This window comes from Cynocephalus volans, chromosome 8, assembly GCF_027409185.1.
Source record: "Cynocephalus volans isolate mCynVol1 chromosome 8, mCynVol1.pri, whole genome shotgun sequence".
Lineage (NCBI taxonomy): Eukaryota > Metazoa > Chordata > Mammalia > Dermoptera > Cynocephalidae > Cynocephalus > Cynocephalus volans.
This window is the reverse complement of record NC_084467.1, coordinates 34203484-34217157: the sequence shown is the minus strand read 5'-3', so window position 1 is coordinate 34217157 and position 13674 is coordinate 34203484. Positions and strand designations below refer to the sequence as shown.

At 35.1% G+C, this 13674-nt stretch overlaps 1 protein-coding gene across 2 annotated transcripts in view; it reads left to right on the top strand.

Annotated features, from left to right (window-relative positions):
- Positions 1–13674, top strand: part of FOXJ3 (forkhead box J3) — a 128824-nt gene that overhangs the window by 81923 nt on the left and 33227 nt on the right. The window contains exons 5-6 of one of the 2 annotated variants that reach the window (XM_063105404.1): positions 554–637; positions 9270–9371. In XM_063105404.1, coding sequence (XP_062961474.1) covers positions 554–637; positions 9270–9371 — 186 coding nt within the window. The remainder of the gene's footprint in view (positions 1–553; positions 638–9269; positions 9372–13674) is intronic. The other variant, XM_063105405.1, reaches the window with a different exon arrangement.

Here is a 13674-nt window from a genome sequence, read left to right as displayed (position 1 = left end):
AAAAGTAAGAGAGAATAAATAGTTAAATTGTGACAGGGTTAACAGTAAAAGATTTATGTAAAGGCCATTACGTCTCAGGATGCACTTAAATAAAATGTGTTTAAGCAGTTTGTCTTTATAAATTGTTTCACTTACCATTTAGATTTGTGAGGTCCCAGGGTGCAGGAACTACAGTGTCTTTATACAGATGATTCTTTTAGACTTGGATGTCATATGATAATATTGAACATAATTATCATATCTGTTTAATTAAGAATTAGTATGTATTAAAATGTGTTTGGTTGATTATTTCCTTTTTTAATTTGGCTGTGGCAGAAGTTCTTGGACTTCGGTTCTTAAGCTTAAATAAATTTTTTTCTTTAGTTATAAATGGACTTTTTTTTCTCATACAAACTTTACTTTTCTCTGTTAAAAACTAGTGTTTCTTTTCATGCTATTTTTCTGTTATATTTACACAATGTTTGCTTTTGGAGCAGAGGATTAGAAAAGTTCGTTTTAATCTTATAGGGTTGCTGTAATATACTGTTAATGTAATTTATTTCTTTACCTTTAGGGGTCCTATTGGGCAATAGACACCAATCCGAAAGAAGATGCACTGCCTACTCGGCCAAAGAAGAGGGCACGATCTGTAGAACGGGTAAAAGCTCTTTATCATAAATTTAGTGTGACAGGTTGAATATGTCGGAAATACAGATTTTAAAAGTAAGTTCATTGCAGTTTAGCAACTGTGACCCTATGGAAGCTTAAGGTTTTATTTGTACAGCATTTTATATTTTTCAGAGCACTTTTCAAACCCATTATTTTATTTGATCTTAACTCTTTTGAGTAATGTGGGCAGTTTAGGAATTAAGTAAAAGATTTTGTCATAATTAGGGCACAGTTGTTGTCTGAGACTTGAGTCCAGGTATCCTGAGTTTTAGTTTGGTACTCTTCTGCATCCACAACACTGAGGACTGGTTCTGTATAACACAACTGTTTCCTTCTATTGTAGATGATCCCTGTGGTTACATTGAATTTTCTTCATTGTCCTCAAAATGCTTTTTTCCTGCTTTCATCCATGTAATAGTCACTTTGTACACAAAATCTCTAAATGTGTGTATGTTGTTTGTAAGATAATTCTTACTTGTGAATTCATGGTTAAAGTTAATTTGCAAGAATGAAAGAGGAAAGGAGCTATAGTTCATATACTAAGTTATATATTTTAACTTATTCTTAGTCAACACTTTGGCTGCCATCAGATGTTAACATTACTCTTAGCTTTCTTTACCCTTTCTACATTTCCAACATCTCAAAACATGCACACACACACATTCACCCTACTCTACTGTTCTTCAAGACCCATTTCAGATGTTAACCACTTTGTGAACGGCTTTCATCACCTTTTCATTTGGTTTCCTGTAGAATTTTTATAAAGCTCTTTTACGAAATTTCTCACACTTTATAGAAATGATTTGTTTCTATATTCATCTCCTTCACTGGGCTACGATCCCCTTCAGGGCAGAGAAAATCTTATATCCATTTCTTCAGTGTTAGCATTTTTCACAGTTTGGGTTGGATGTCAGTAAATGTTTGTAGAATAAGGAAACTGAGTAAATATTTGGTCAGATAAATTTGTTTTATGCCCTTTCCTGGTAAAGGGATAAAACTTTTGAGCATTAAAGATAAGAACCTCAGCCTGGGTTTAAGTTGGGATCATGTGAGGCTATGAAGTATTGCAGAACAGGGTTTAGTCAGAACCCTCAGCCAGCAGAGGGAATTCAGTAAGCCAGTTAAAAAGCTATATAGAATTAAAGGTGAACTCATAGGCCAGAATTATTTTTGGCATTACACAAACCAGAGTTTAAGAAGTTAAAGTTTAGTGTAGCATAGGCTTCAAGTAACAGAGCTAGACAATTTTAAGATTAAGGTGTTGACAAGCTCAGTATATAATGGTTTGAGAGCGAACAAACTTCAGTTTCTGCTGTCCTGCCTCTGCCTTTTATTTTATTTTTATTTTTGGTGGCTGGCCAGTACAAGGATTGAACCCTGGACCTTGGTGTTACCAACACCATGCTCCAACCATCTCAGCTAACCGGCCAGCCCCTGCTTCTACCTTTTAAAGCAGACTTAGCACATAGACTTTGATTTTGTGAAAATGTGGAGTACAAAACATTTAGTGTGTATTGCCAGAATTTGAAGGAAGGGGAGAAAAACCCACATTGTTTAACACAGCATCATCAAGCAACTTGGAAAGGATGTGTAGTTTAAAGGACTGAGGAATTGTGGTCTCTATCATTTGCTCTCTTCTTCTGAAGTTCCTGGAACTTGAATCATTTTTAGAAGTTGGAATTGATAGCTGGGTTGACAATGTGTATTTCTTTTGGATATTAACCCTGCCTTTTATTCTGTTGCCTTGTTTCATAGTTCTTAGAGCAATCTTGCTTCATTTCTGAGAGTCCCTCTTTTATTCAGTTTTAAGTGGAAGTCTATAGGATTCAGATTACAAAAGCATGTGTTCTTTTTGGATATCTACTTTCTATATTCATTTTCTATTGGTTATCTTTTTTATTTTCATTTTAAGTTTAAAACACAAAAAATTCAGAAAATTACGTTTGTGGTATAGTTCCACAAAATATCCATATGGTACCAGAGCTTTTCTGTTAGTGATATTCATATTTATTTTGGCTTGAGGTATATATTGGTTGCCACTATAGGAGAAGAAACTACAGAAAAAGACCAGCTGTAAGCAAAGTACATAAATCAAGGGGACACATATTGTTTTACAAATATTCTGAAAGATCGTGTTCTTATAAAACATAATTTCCTGCCCTGATAGACTTACATGTCTGTATTTTTCATTTAGAGGTTTTTTTGGGGAGTAGGGTGAAAGGTTATGTAATATGTAATATTTTTATTAGGACAGAATTTGTATTTTAAGTAACTGTTGGGCTTTATCTAAGGAAGTGCCTAGGACAGTCAAATAGTGATGGTACCGAACATGATCTTTAGACATTTAAAAGTTTTCTCAAAAACCAAACACGACTTATAAGTTGAAAACTATAAGGATAAAAGGACTTTTAAATGTAGACGTTAAATATATTGACATCCTTAAAAGTTTGTTAAATTTCTGAAATTTGTGATTCTTTTGTTCATGTGCAAGCATCAGAATTCTATGTAAAAAAGTCAAAATATTTCACACACTTTTTGATTTTGATGAGAGATGAGCTTTCGATGGAACAGAAAAGGTTTTCTAAACTGCTAAAAAGAAATTTTAAAAATTGCAAGCTACCACATCTTCCTGTCCTACATGGAGAATAAAGCATGATGGTTATCTTTAGCCTAATATTAACTCAGTTCTCTGGACCGCTTCCCTGTCCTATTTACATGAACATAAGCCCATGCTCTCTCTTCAATTATTACAATATTTCTTTCTTCTTTTCTTGATCCTTGAGTGTATAAGTATCTCTCTTTTTTCTTTTTCTAATCGGTTTCATCTTCTTACTACTTTTTCTTTATCATAAAATGGTCCTAAGACCTAAAAATATTGAATACTTTTAGTATTTTTCAAATTATTGAAAAAATATTGAATGAAATGGTGAGATGGATGAACTCTTCTGGTAGGAGTCCTGTGTTTCTCTCTGATTTTACAAATTACTAGTTCTTATGACTTTTGGCAGTTTTTGAGCTTCAGTATCCTCACCTATAAAGTAAGAGGATAGAAATCGTAACAGTATAATTGATCATTGAGTTTATGTGCCAGATGCTTTTTAAAGGATTTTATGAATATTAATTCATGTAAATTTTTATTAACTTAAAATGATGAAACTGATGGACATGTAGTTAAGTAAGTTGTCAAAGGGTGCTAATAAGTACCAAAGACAGGAATTGGAATCAGGTAGTCTGTCTTCAGAGTCTGTGCTGTTTACAGCTACACTATTTTCCGCTCATATTTGTTATGTTGAAGACCAATGTACTGAATCTAATTTCTTTTTTTACATGCTTATCCTGTTACATGTTAATGGTCCTTGATTTTACTCCACATTTAATACAAACATATATAATTAACATAAATGTGACTATAAATGACAGAGCAAGTACTAAGTAATTAATTTGTTAGACCAAGCAATAATAACTAAAGTGACTCAAAATAGATAATGCTGCCCAGGAAGGCCTCTAGGAAGAGGAGTGAGACTTAGAATTTTGATGCAGAGATGTACTTTTTTGTGTGTAGAAAATAATAAAGGATGTTTCACTTCAAGAAAACAGCACATGTGATTGACTTGTAAGTAAGAACAGGTGGGCAAAACTGAGTGAAGAGCTTAGGTTAGTGTGTGGATAATTGGACACGGAGTAGAAAGATTTGGGTAGAAAGCATAAGGGCATTGGATCAGGTACTTGACATTGATTTGACAGCCTGTAGTGCTGAGAAATGAATCAGAACAGTTAAGAAAGATGCTTACTATTCACAAAATACTCATTGCAGGAGGAAGATGCTGAGCAGATGGAACTGCAGTAGTAATGTCCTGGGCTAGTGATACATATATGAACGAGAACGTTCTCTAGAAAATTAGCATGGTACCAGGTTTCTAAATATGTACCCATAATTGTATATAATATTGTTATTTTATCAGTTTAATTTATCAGTTTAATTTGACAGATCTTTGTTCTGTAGATACTGTGTGCCAAGCATTGTGCTAGGATGCTGTGGGGAATACCAAGAAAAATGAGACATGATAAGACCCATAATTTTAGCACAGGGGTAAAGTGTAGAAAGTGTTATAAGAAAGATATAAAATATTATTGTATGCAGAGGAAGGAGAGATCATTGCTCACTGGGACTATCTGGGACAGCTTCATGGGTTATGTTGCTTGGCTTTCAGGTAGAGATAGGCAGGGCAAGGTAAAAAGGACAGCATTCATTGAACAGATCAGTCATGTGCCACATAATGATGTTTTGCTCAGTAATGGACTGCATATATGATGGTAGCCACACCTTATAGCCTAGGTGTGTGATAGGCTATACCATCTAGGTGTGTGTAAGTATACTCTATGATGTTTGCACAGTGATGAAATCACCTAATGACGCATGACTGTTATTTCTTGAGTGTTAAGTACTTGCCGTGAGCAGGCACTGTTCTAGGTCCTGGGGAAATAGCAGTAACAAAACAGACATTCTCTGCTCTCATGAAGTTTGTATTCTGGTTAGGGAGGGGGAGGCGTGAGTAAACATAAAATTCGAGGTTATGATCAAAGGTACGGGGATAGAAAGTATTAGGATTTGTGAGGGAACACAGTAGTTCTTTTTGTCTGGAGGAGTTTTTCCTTTATCAAGTTAACTTGCATTATAAAAATTTAGGTCATTCATTGAGAGAGAGGTAAGAACACACCATTTGCATTCTGAGCACTTGAGCTAAGTGTTGAAGCAACAGAGGTAAATAAGACCCCTACCCTCTCCTTATGAAGCTCTTACTCAAGCAGGAAGATAAATTGGTAAGGTAGGATGACCATACAGTTCTAGTGTTGCCTGTTGTCTCAACGTAATTACTAGTTCCCCATTGATTCTCAAAATAGCATTTGGGTGATAAGTTATGTGGTCACCCTAGATATAACAGTCTTGAGAGCCATGGGGCCACGTAGCAGAAGAGCATAACTTAGATTAGGAGTCAGGAAAGGTTTCTTTGAAGAAGTATTTCAGCGAAGTCCTGATGGATGAATAGAAAAAGGGCAGGTGAATAGGATTGGGAATGTGAAAGAACTGGTGGTATAAAAAAGTGCCCCCAAAGTGCAGGGTAGTGACATGTTAATATGGCCAAGCATGGAATCCGAGAAAGACAATAATTTCTTATTTTCACTTTTCTTATCCTTATTAGTTTTTGTTTTTATATTTATTAACAAATAAATATTCTCTTTGATCTTTTTGCATTTTGCTTTTTAATTTGGCCTTGCTTGTTCAGTTCAGCCAAAGGTTATATTGCTTGTTTATTAATAAAAAGTGCTCTGTCCACTGGAAGCTGCTTAGAGTAGGGAACAAAGCAGAAGTAGCTGGATATTACCTATGGAGTTTTTTGAAAACTGACAAGCAATTAAACTATTCCAAGGGAACTGGTCTTAAGGAGTTGGAGAGGAGTTGAAACTTATGTCTTAGGTAGTTAAAGAAATGCCTTGACAGAATGAGTGCTCAAAGTTGTCAGCGCAGTTTATTACCTCTCTTATCATGTTGATAATAACAGAATCATATTCTTCTCTGTTCATTCTTTGATCCTTCCCCCACCCCCCCTTTTTTAACTTAAATCCTGTGTCTTGGCTGTTTTCTAATGTTATTGTTTGCTTATAGGAACCTATTATGTTAAAGCAGAGGTTCTTAGTGTGTGAGGCAGTTTCAGGGAGTACATGAGGTAAAAAATATGTTCATAATAATACTAAGATGTTCTTTGCCTTTCTCACTCATTATCTTACAGTTGTCTGAAGGCTACATGACCTGTGATTTTGCCATAGATTGTATGCAGAGGCAGATATGATCATCCACCTGTCTTGTATAAAGCCAAGCATTAAAGCAATTAGAAAAATTTATAAAATAATATTGTTCTTCTTACTGATTTTTGTTTTGGAGAATATAGTTTGTTAACACGTAGTGTGTTATATAACTTTTGCCTTAAATAATTATATGTGATTTTCAAAACTTAAGAAGAAAACAGTAGTCTTTTGTATTTACACATTTCTGGTGCTTTAATTCATTCCTCAAGGTCCAAGTTTTTTCCCTGTTATAATTTCCCTTCAGTCTAAAGATCTTTCTTATAAGTGTACGTCTTCTGGCAACAAATCCACTTAGTTTTCCTTTCTCTGAAAATGTCTTTATTTTCCTTCCGTTCTTAAAGGATATTTTTGTTAGATATATAGTCTAGATTGACAACTTTTTTTCTTTTAGCACATTAAAGATGTTCACTGTCTTACGACCTCCATCATTTCTGGTAAGAAATCTACAGTCATTTTGTAATTCATATTCCCTTTTATGTGATGTGTTGTTTTTTGTCTGGCTGTTTTCTGTCTTTATTTTCAAGAGTTCAATTGTGATGTACCTAAGTGTGATTTTTCTTTGTCCTTATTGGGTTCACTGAGCTTTTCAAATTTTTAAATATGTCTTTCACTAAATTTCTGGTTTTTAGTCATCATTTCTTCCATATTTATTCTGCTCTTTTCTCTTTCTTTTTCTTCTAGTAATCACAGATGTACGTTAGACCTTTTCAGATTGTCCCACAGCTGAGACTTTTTTTTTTTTTTTTATCTTTCTCTATATTTTTGTTATTATTCTTCAGATTGGGTAATTTTTATTGATCCACATTTGAGTTCACTGATTCTTCTTTCATCTCCATTCTAATATTAAGCCATCTGTTGATTTTTTTTCAGATACTGTATTTTTCAGTTCCAAAATTTTGATTTTTAAAACATATTTTTATTTCTCTACTGAGATTGTATTATATTTCCATTCGAGTTTTTTTTTTTTTTTTTAAACTTCATTGAGCATGATTACGATAGCTATTTTAAAATCTTTGCCTCATTATTCTGTCATCTCAGTCTTCTTGGAGTGGGCATCTGTGGATTGCCTTTTCTCTTGAGAATGGGGCTACATTTTCCTATTACTTGTATGTCAGGTAATTTTGGTTGTGTCTTGGGCATTACAAATGTTATGTTATATAGGCTCTGTTATTATCTTCTGTAGAATATTGATATTTTTATTTTAGCTGGCATTTAACTGTGTTAGATTCAATCTGTAAGCTTACTCTCTCTCTCACCTTGTGTGGGCAGTGGTTCCAGTTTCAATGTGTTTCTTTAAGCATCTGCTTTGATGCTAATCTGTATATGCTTCTTTCAGGGGTGAGTCTGAGATGTTTGTGGTGTTTCATATGCCAGGATTATGGGATCTCTTTTGACTTTCTCTCCTGTGGGGTTCCTGTCTCCCTGGTGGTTGGCTTTGTTTGCCTTGGCTCTTTTCCCTAGTTCCTCCCAACAGAAAGACGCTTTAACTGTCCACACTCCATATCTACTGCCCAACCTTGAGGCAAAGCTGCAACAAAACAGGAAATTCACCAACATTGCTGGGCTCTTCTGGTTTTGACTTCTCTTCACAATCTGCCTATTTACTCTTCGGAATCCTCAGATAGCTGGGGTTTTTTTTTTTTTTACCACTGTCATATTTTGTAGTTGTTATCAGCAGAAGGTTGGTGTGTAGGGGTGTTACTCTACTGTACTGCAAGTAGAACTTGAATGGGTAGAATTTTGACAGGACAGAACTCCAGAAGGGACCTTTCACAAGCCAGCTGTTGGCATCCAAATGAGATTCATTGATACTTTCTTTGTCCAGAATTTGGGTTTATGGCTATAGTAATAATGGTTATCCAAATATATTTTAGGATGCCTAGATCAACTGGCTTTACTAATCAGACTACTTGTTGCCTATTGATAACCTAGAATCAGTTCACTTACAAATAAAAATATGTACCATACTACTGAATATATCAAAGCGTATAAAGAGAGTGCCCCTTACTCTATTTATTAAAATAAACAACTGAGAGGCTTAAACCAAAGAGATTTATTTCTCTCTCCAGTAAAAGTACTAGCTGATAGGTAGATGGGAGAGATAAATAACTCTGTTCCACAAGGTCATTTAGATATCCAAGTTTCTTCTAATCTTGTTTTTCTAGTGGTTTCCCATAGTATTACCCTCGGCTTTATAGTAAAGCAAGACCACTACCACCATATCTTTGTTCTAGCCTCCAGTAAGAGTGAAATATAAGATCTCAGACAAGACAAATCTCTTCCAAAGACAAGACACAGATTTGCACACATCACTCCTGCTCACATCCCATGGGCCACACCTTAGTCACATGGCCACAGCTAGCTGCAAATGAGTCTGGAAAGTAGTCTCTAGCTGGGCAGCTATGACTTTATAACTATTGAGTTCTATCACTAAAAGGGAGAAGGGGAGAATGGATCTTAGGGGACCATTAGCAGTCTCCAGTGTCCACTACGGAAGTTTATTTACAGTTTTTGCCAATCTATCTGGTAACCATTTAAAAGAGTTGTTAGGGAGTAGCCATACCAATGGACTTCGTGATATCAGGTTAGTAACATACTAAAGTATAGTAGGAGAGATTTCAATAGTGATTTAAGTTCATTTTCAGAAACAAAGTACAAGACTGGGTGTTGGAGAATTTGATGAAATCCCTTCAAAACCATGTTAAAGTTGCTGGACATATGAGCTAATAATTATTTATTTTGTTCTTGTATTTTAGGCCTCAACTCCATATAGCATAGATTCAGATTCTTTGGGAATGGAGTGTATTATTTCGGGAAGTGCCTCTCCAACTCTGGCAATCAACACTGTGACTAACAAAGTAATTCTGTTTTTTAAACATTTTTGAAATGTCATTGAGTAATACATTTAATTTGCCTTTATAATAGCAATAGAGTTCTGTATGGTCAAGCTTAAAGATGATATAAATTTGCCTACCCAGTACATGGTAGCTTGAAAGCTGAATCCAGAAAGTTTTGAAGAATACACAAGTTAGAAGAAAATATTTCTCAGGAGAAATTGGAAGGTGCTTATTGGGAAGCTTTGTATGTATTTAAATTCTTAACCTTGCCAGTTCCCATTGAAAGAATTTATGGGCCAGCATTTTATTGAACCAATCTGTTTAAAAATTATTGATTACCCCTCCAAGTATGTGGTTGAAAAAAATATTGGCAATTCCAGGGAGTCAACAGAATCCAGTAAAATAAATAAGTTGCACAGCATCATAGAGTTCAATGGAATCGTGGTCAACCTATTTTCATGATATTTAAGTCTAGGAACATATCCAGAAACAGTATGTGATAGTCACTGTGTTTTTCGTGATGCATGAGTCAAAACTTTGTGTCAGGTCATTAGAAACCCAGTGGGATACAAATGTCTCTTTACAATCTCATATCTCAGAATGCTGGAAAGGCTCTGGGAGGCTCATGAACTAAATCACTTTTGTGCATCTGTTTCCATCCCTAATAGACGTTTGAAGCCATACGTCTGTCATACTCATGCTCATACTCTTTCAGTCTTGCCTCTTGCTTTCTCCCTCTAGCTTTTACCTTTTCTTCCTCTCTCTGGCTTTCACTGGCACTTGCTTATTAATCTGTCTCACTCTCCCACTTTCTCATACACATACATAAATACAAACACATATACAGTCAGCCCTCAGTATCTGTGGGTTCTGCATCTGTGGATTCAATCATCTGTGGATTGAAAATATTTGGAAAAAAAATTTACATTTGTGCTAAACATGTACAGATTTTTTTCCTTGTTATTTCTTAAACAATATACTGTAACAGCTATTTATATAACATTTACATTGTATTGGGTATTATAGGCAGTCTAGAGGTGATTTAAAGTATATTGGAGGATGTACATAGCTTATATGCAAATACCATGCTATTTTATATCAGGAACTTGAGCATCTGTGAATGTTGGTATCCATGGGATGTCCTGGAACCAATCCCCCACAGATACTGAGGGACGACTGTACATATACCATTGCACTAATATAGTACTCATAGGATCTTTTTATTTTTAGAAAGATAATGAATAAACAGAAGACAGATTATAATCTGAGTGACATAATCATATTTCTGATCTAGAAAGGAAACTGGCATCTGAGGTATAGAGTAATGATTTTTCCCATATAGCTGTATATGGAATGATTACTTCACAGTCACTTAAGGAGAGGGGTGTGTGTGTATTTGTGTGTGTGTGTGTTGGGTGGTATTGGTAATCCCAAAATTTCATTGCAGTCTTACCAAGTCAGTTATTCTATCCTTGTGAGTAGGGCCCAGAAACCTGTACTTTAAAAAATCATCTCTAGTGATACCCAGCCAGACTTGAAAATTTTTGGTGAAGTGGATGGATTGGAATCAGAAATATCTAATACTGCTCTTTGTAGTTGTTTATAAAAAGATGATAAGGACCTCAGCATAGATAGTTGTGGTAATTAGGAAGCAGTTAGGAAGTAGTAATGCTGGGATTTCATGTCCAGATAATGTGGGTGTCAGAGGAGCTAGAATTTTTAGACTCCTGCTTCTAGATATGTAGGAATAGCTGGTATCAGACATCGGGGGCAGGGGAAAGCACTGGAGACTATTGGATTTCAGGGGCCAAGATCCCACAGAAAAGGGGAGCATGTTGTGATAAGCCCTGCATGTTTTCCTTTGGCACATTTCTCAATTCTGAGTACATGGCATAGAGGCTAAACAAAGAGCAGCAGCCTAGACCAGTCATGGAGCTAGAGAGATGAAAACTGGAGTTTAGGGATACCAAAGAGCCAGGGCTTGAGGAGCCAAGATCCTGGGGGCTCTCAGAAGTGAGTTCAACATTTTGTAAGCAATATCCACTTAAGGTGTTTGCTAACTTTTAATTGTGCATGATTGGGCTCATACATAGATAAACAAAATAGATTTTTAACTGATCAGAATTCAGTTTCATAGAACAGGGGAGACAAGACAAAAATTATAGTTTGTGGACTTCAAGGAAGAGAGTGCCATGGTAAGCACCCTAGGCTTTCAGATTGATACCTGAGAAGGGTTTTTTTCTGTGAGTAAGAGCAAGCCAAAATAGACTAACATTGACTGTTATTAGAGAGGTATGCTAATATTCTTCTCACCAGTGCCAGAAGAAAACCAAATTCTCTTTGGAGGAAGATAACATCATCCAGAATTTCTGTAATTTTTCATAAGTAAGGTCTAGCATTCAGTCAAAATTTTATGTACATGCCAGGAAACAGGCCCAAATAACTATATATCAAGAGGAGGGAGAGTAAAAAGACAGTGTAAACAGATACACAAGTGATTGGATATTGATTTTAATATAACTGTGACTAATACGTTCAAGAAAATAGATGAATTATAGAAAACTTATCAGAGAATTGGAATCTGTATGGAAGAATCAAGAGGAAAAGGTAGAACTGAAAAAACAAAATAACAGATTAAGAATTCAGTAGATGGGATTAACAGCAGATTAGACACATCAGCAGAGAGATTTAATGAACTGAAAGATAAGAACATGGAAAATATGTAGATTGAAGTGCAGAAAGAAAAAAGGATGAAAAATTCAGAAACAAGAGATAAATGGGACATGGGGAAAAGCTAGCAAAGTTGTTATTCAGATTCCAGATTAGAGGAAAAAAGGAATAGAGAAGAAGCAATATTTTACTTCTTGAGAAATGATGAAAAATACAGATGTAAGAAGTTCTGAGAACCTGTAGAAGGATTAATAAAAAAATAAACTCCATCAGGGAAATTAAAATCAAACTGCTAAAAAACAGAGACAAAGAAAACCTTAGAAAGAAATAACAGGCAACTTCAGAGGAACAACAGAGCTGGCTGGTTAGTTCAGTTGGTAAGAGCATGGTGCTGATAACGCCAACCAAGGTCAAGGGTTTGGATCCCTGTGCTGGCTAGCTGCCAAAAAAACAACCAAACAAAAAAAACCAAAGGCACAGCAGTAATCCAGACACTGACTTCTGAATAGAAATGATAAAAACCATACATGAGAATGACATTATTTAGTGCTGTAAGGAAATACCCACCCATGTAGAATTCTACAACCAGAGAAAATTTTTGTAAAAAATGAAGATCAATAGGTTTCTACAAAAACAAAATCTGAGAGGATATATTACTAGCACACCAGCATTAAAAAATTAAAGGGAGCTAGTTTTCAGATAGAAGGAAAATTATCCCATGTGGGAAAGAATGAAGAGCTCCAGAAGAGTGTGTATGTCAGTAAATCTAAATGTACACTGAGTATTTAAAACAATAGGCAATGTCTTTATGTAACATAGTGCCTTGGGGTCTGAAATACATGTAGAATTAAAATATGTTACAACATTTGTGGCAAGGCAGGAGGAAATAAATGAAGTTAACTACTTTGCATTCTATGGGAAGTGGCAAAAGGACTAAGTCAAGGGAAGGGCATGTTGAAATATCTAGGGCAGTGGTTCTTAATACTTTAGTATACATCATTATCACCTGGAGAACTTGTTCTAACCCAGATTGTTGGGCCCCACTCTGCAGATTTCTGATTCAGTAGGTCTGGATTGGGGTCTGAAAATCTCTATCTCTAAAAGGTTCTCAAATGCTGCTTATGTTGTTGATCAAAGTTCCACACCTTGTGAACCACTGTTCTAGGTTACTAAAAGAATAGTAAAAGGATATGCAGATGGTAGGGAAAAATAATCCTTGGTTAATTGAAATGTATGCAAGAAGGGAGAAGAAAAGGAAAAAAAAAAGATGGATGCAAAGGAAAACAAATAGTATTTATATCTAATTATGCTAAGAATTACACTAAATGTGAATGCACTAAACATTCAACTTAAAAGACAAAGATTATCAGACTATATGAAAACAATCCAATTATGTGCTCCTTATAAGAGATATGTCTTAAATAAAAGGACAAAGCACATTACTAAAAATAGGTATTTTATTATGAAAGAAATCATTTTGATAAAAAATTCTAACAATAATATGCTCTCAAAATCTGACAGAACTGAAAGGAGCAATAAATAAAAAATCTCATTAAAGATATAGAAAATTCAAACCACTAAAATAGAAAAGTTGACCCAGTTGACAAATACAGAATGCTACACACAACAGTTGTAGAATATACATTTTTAAAAG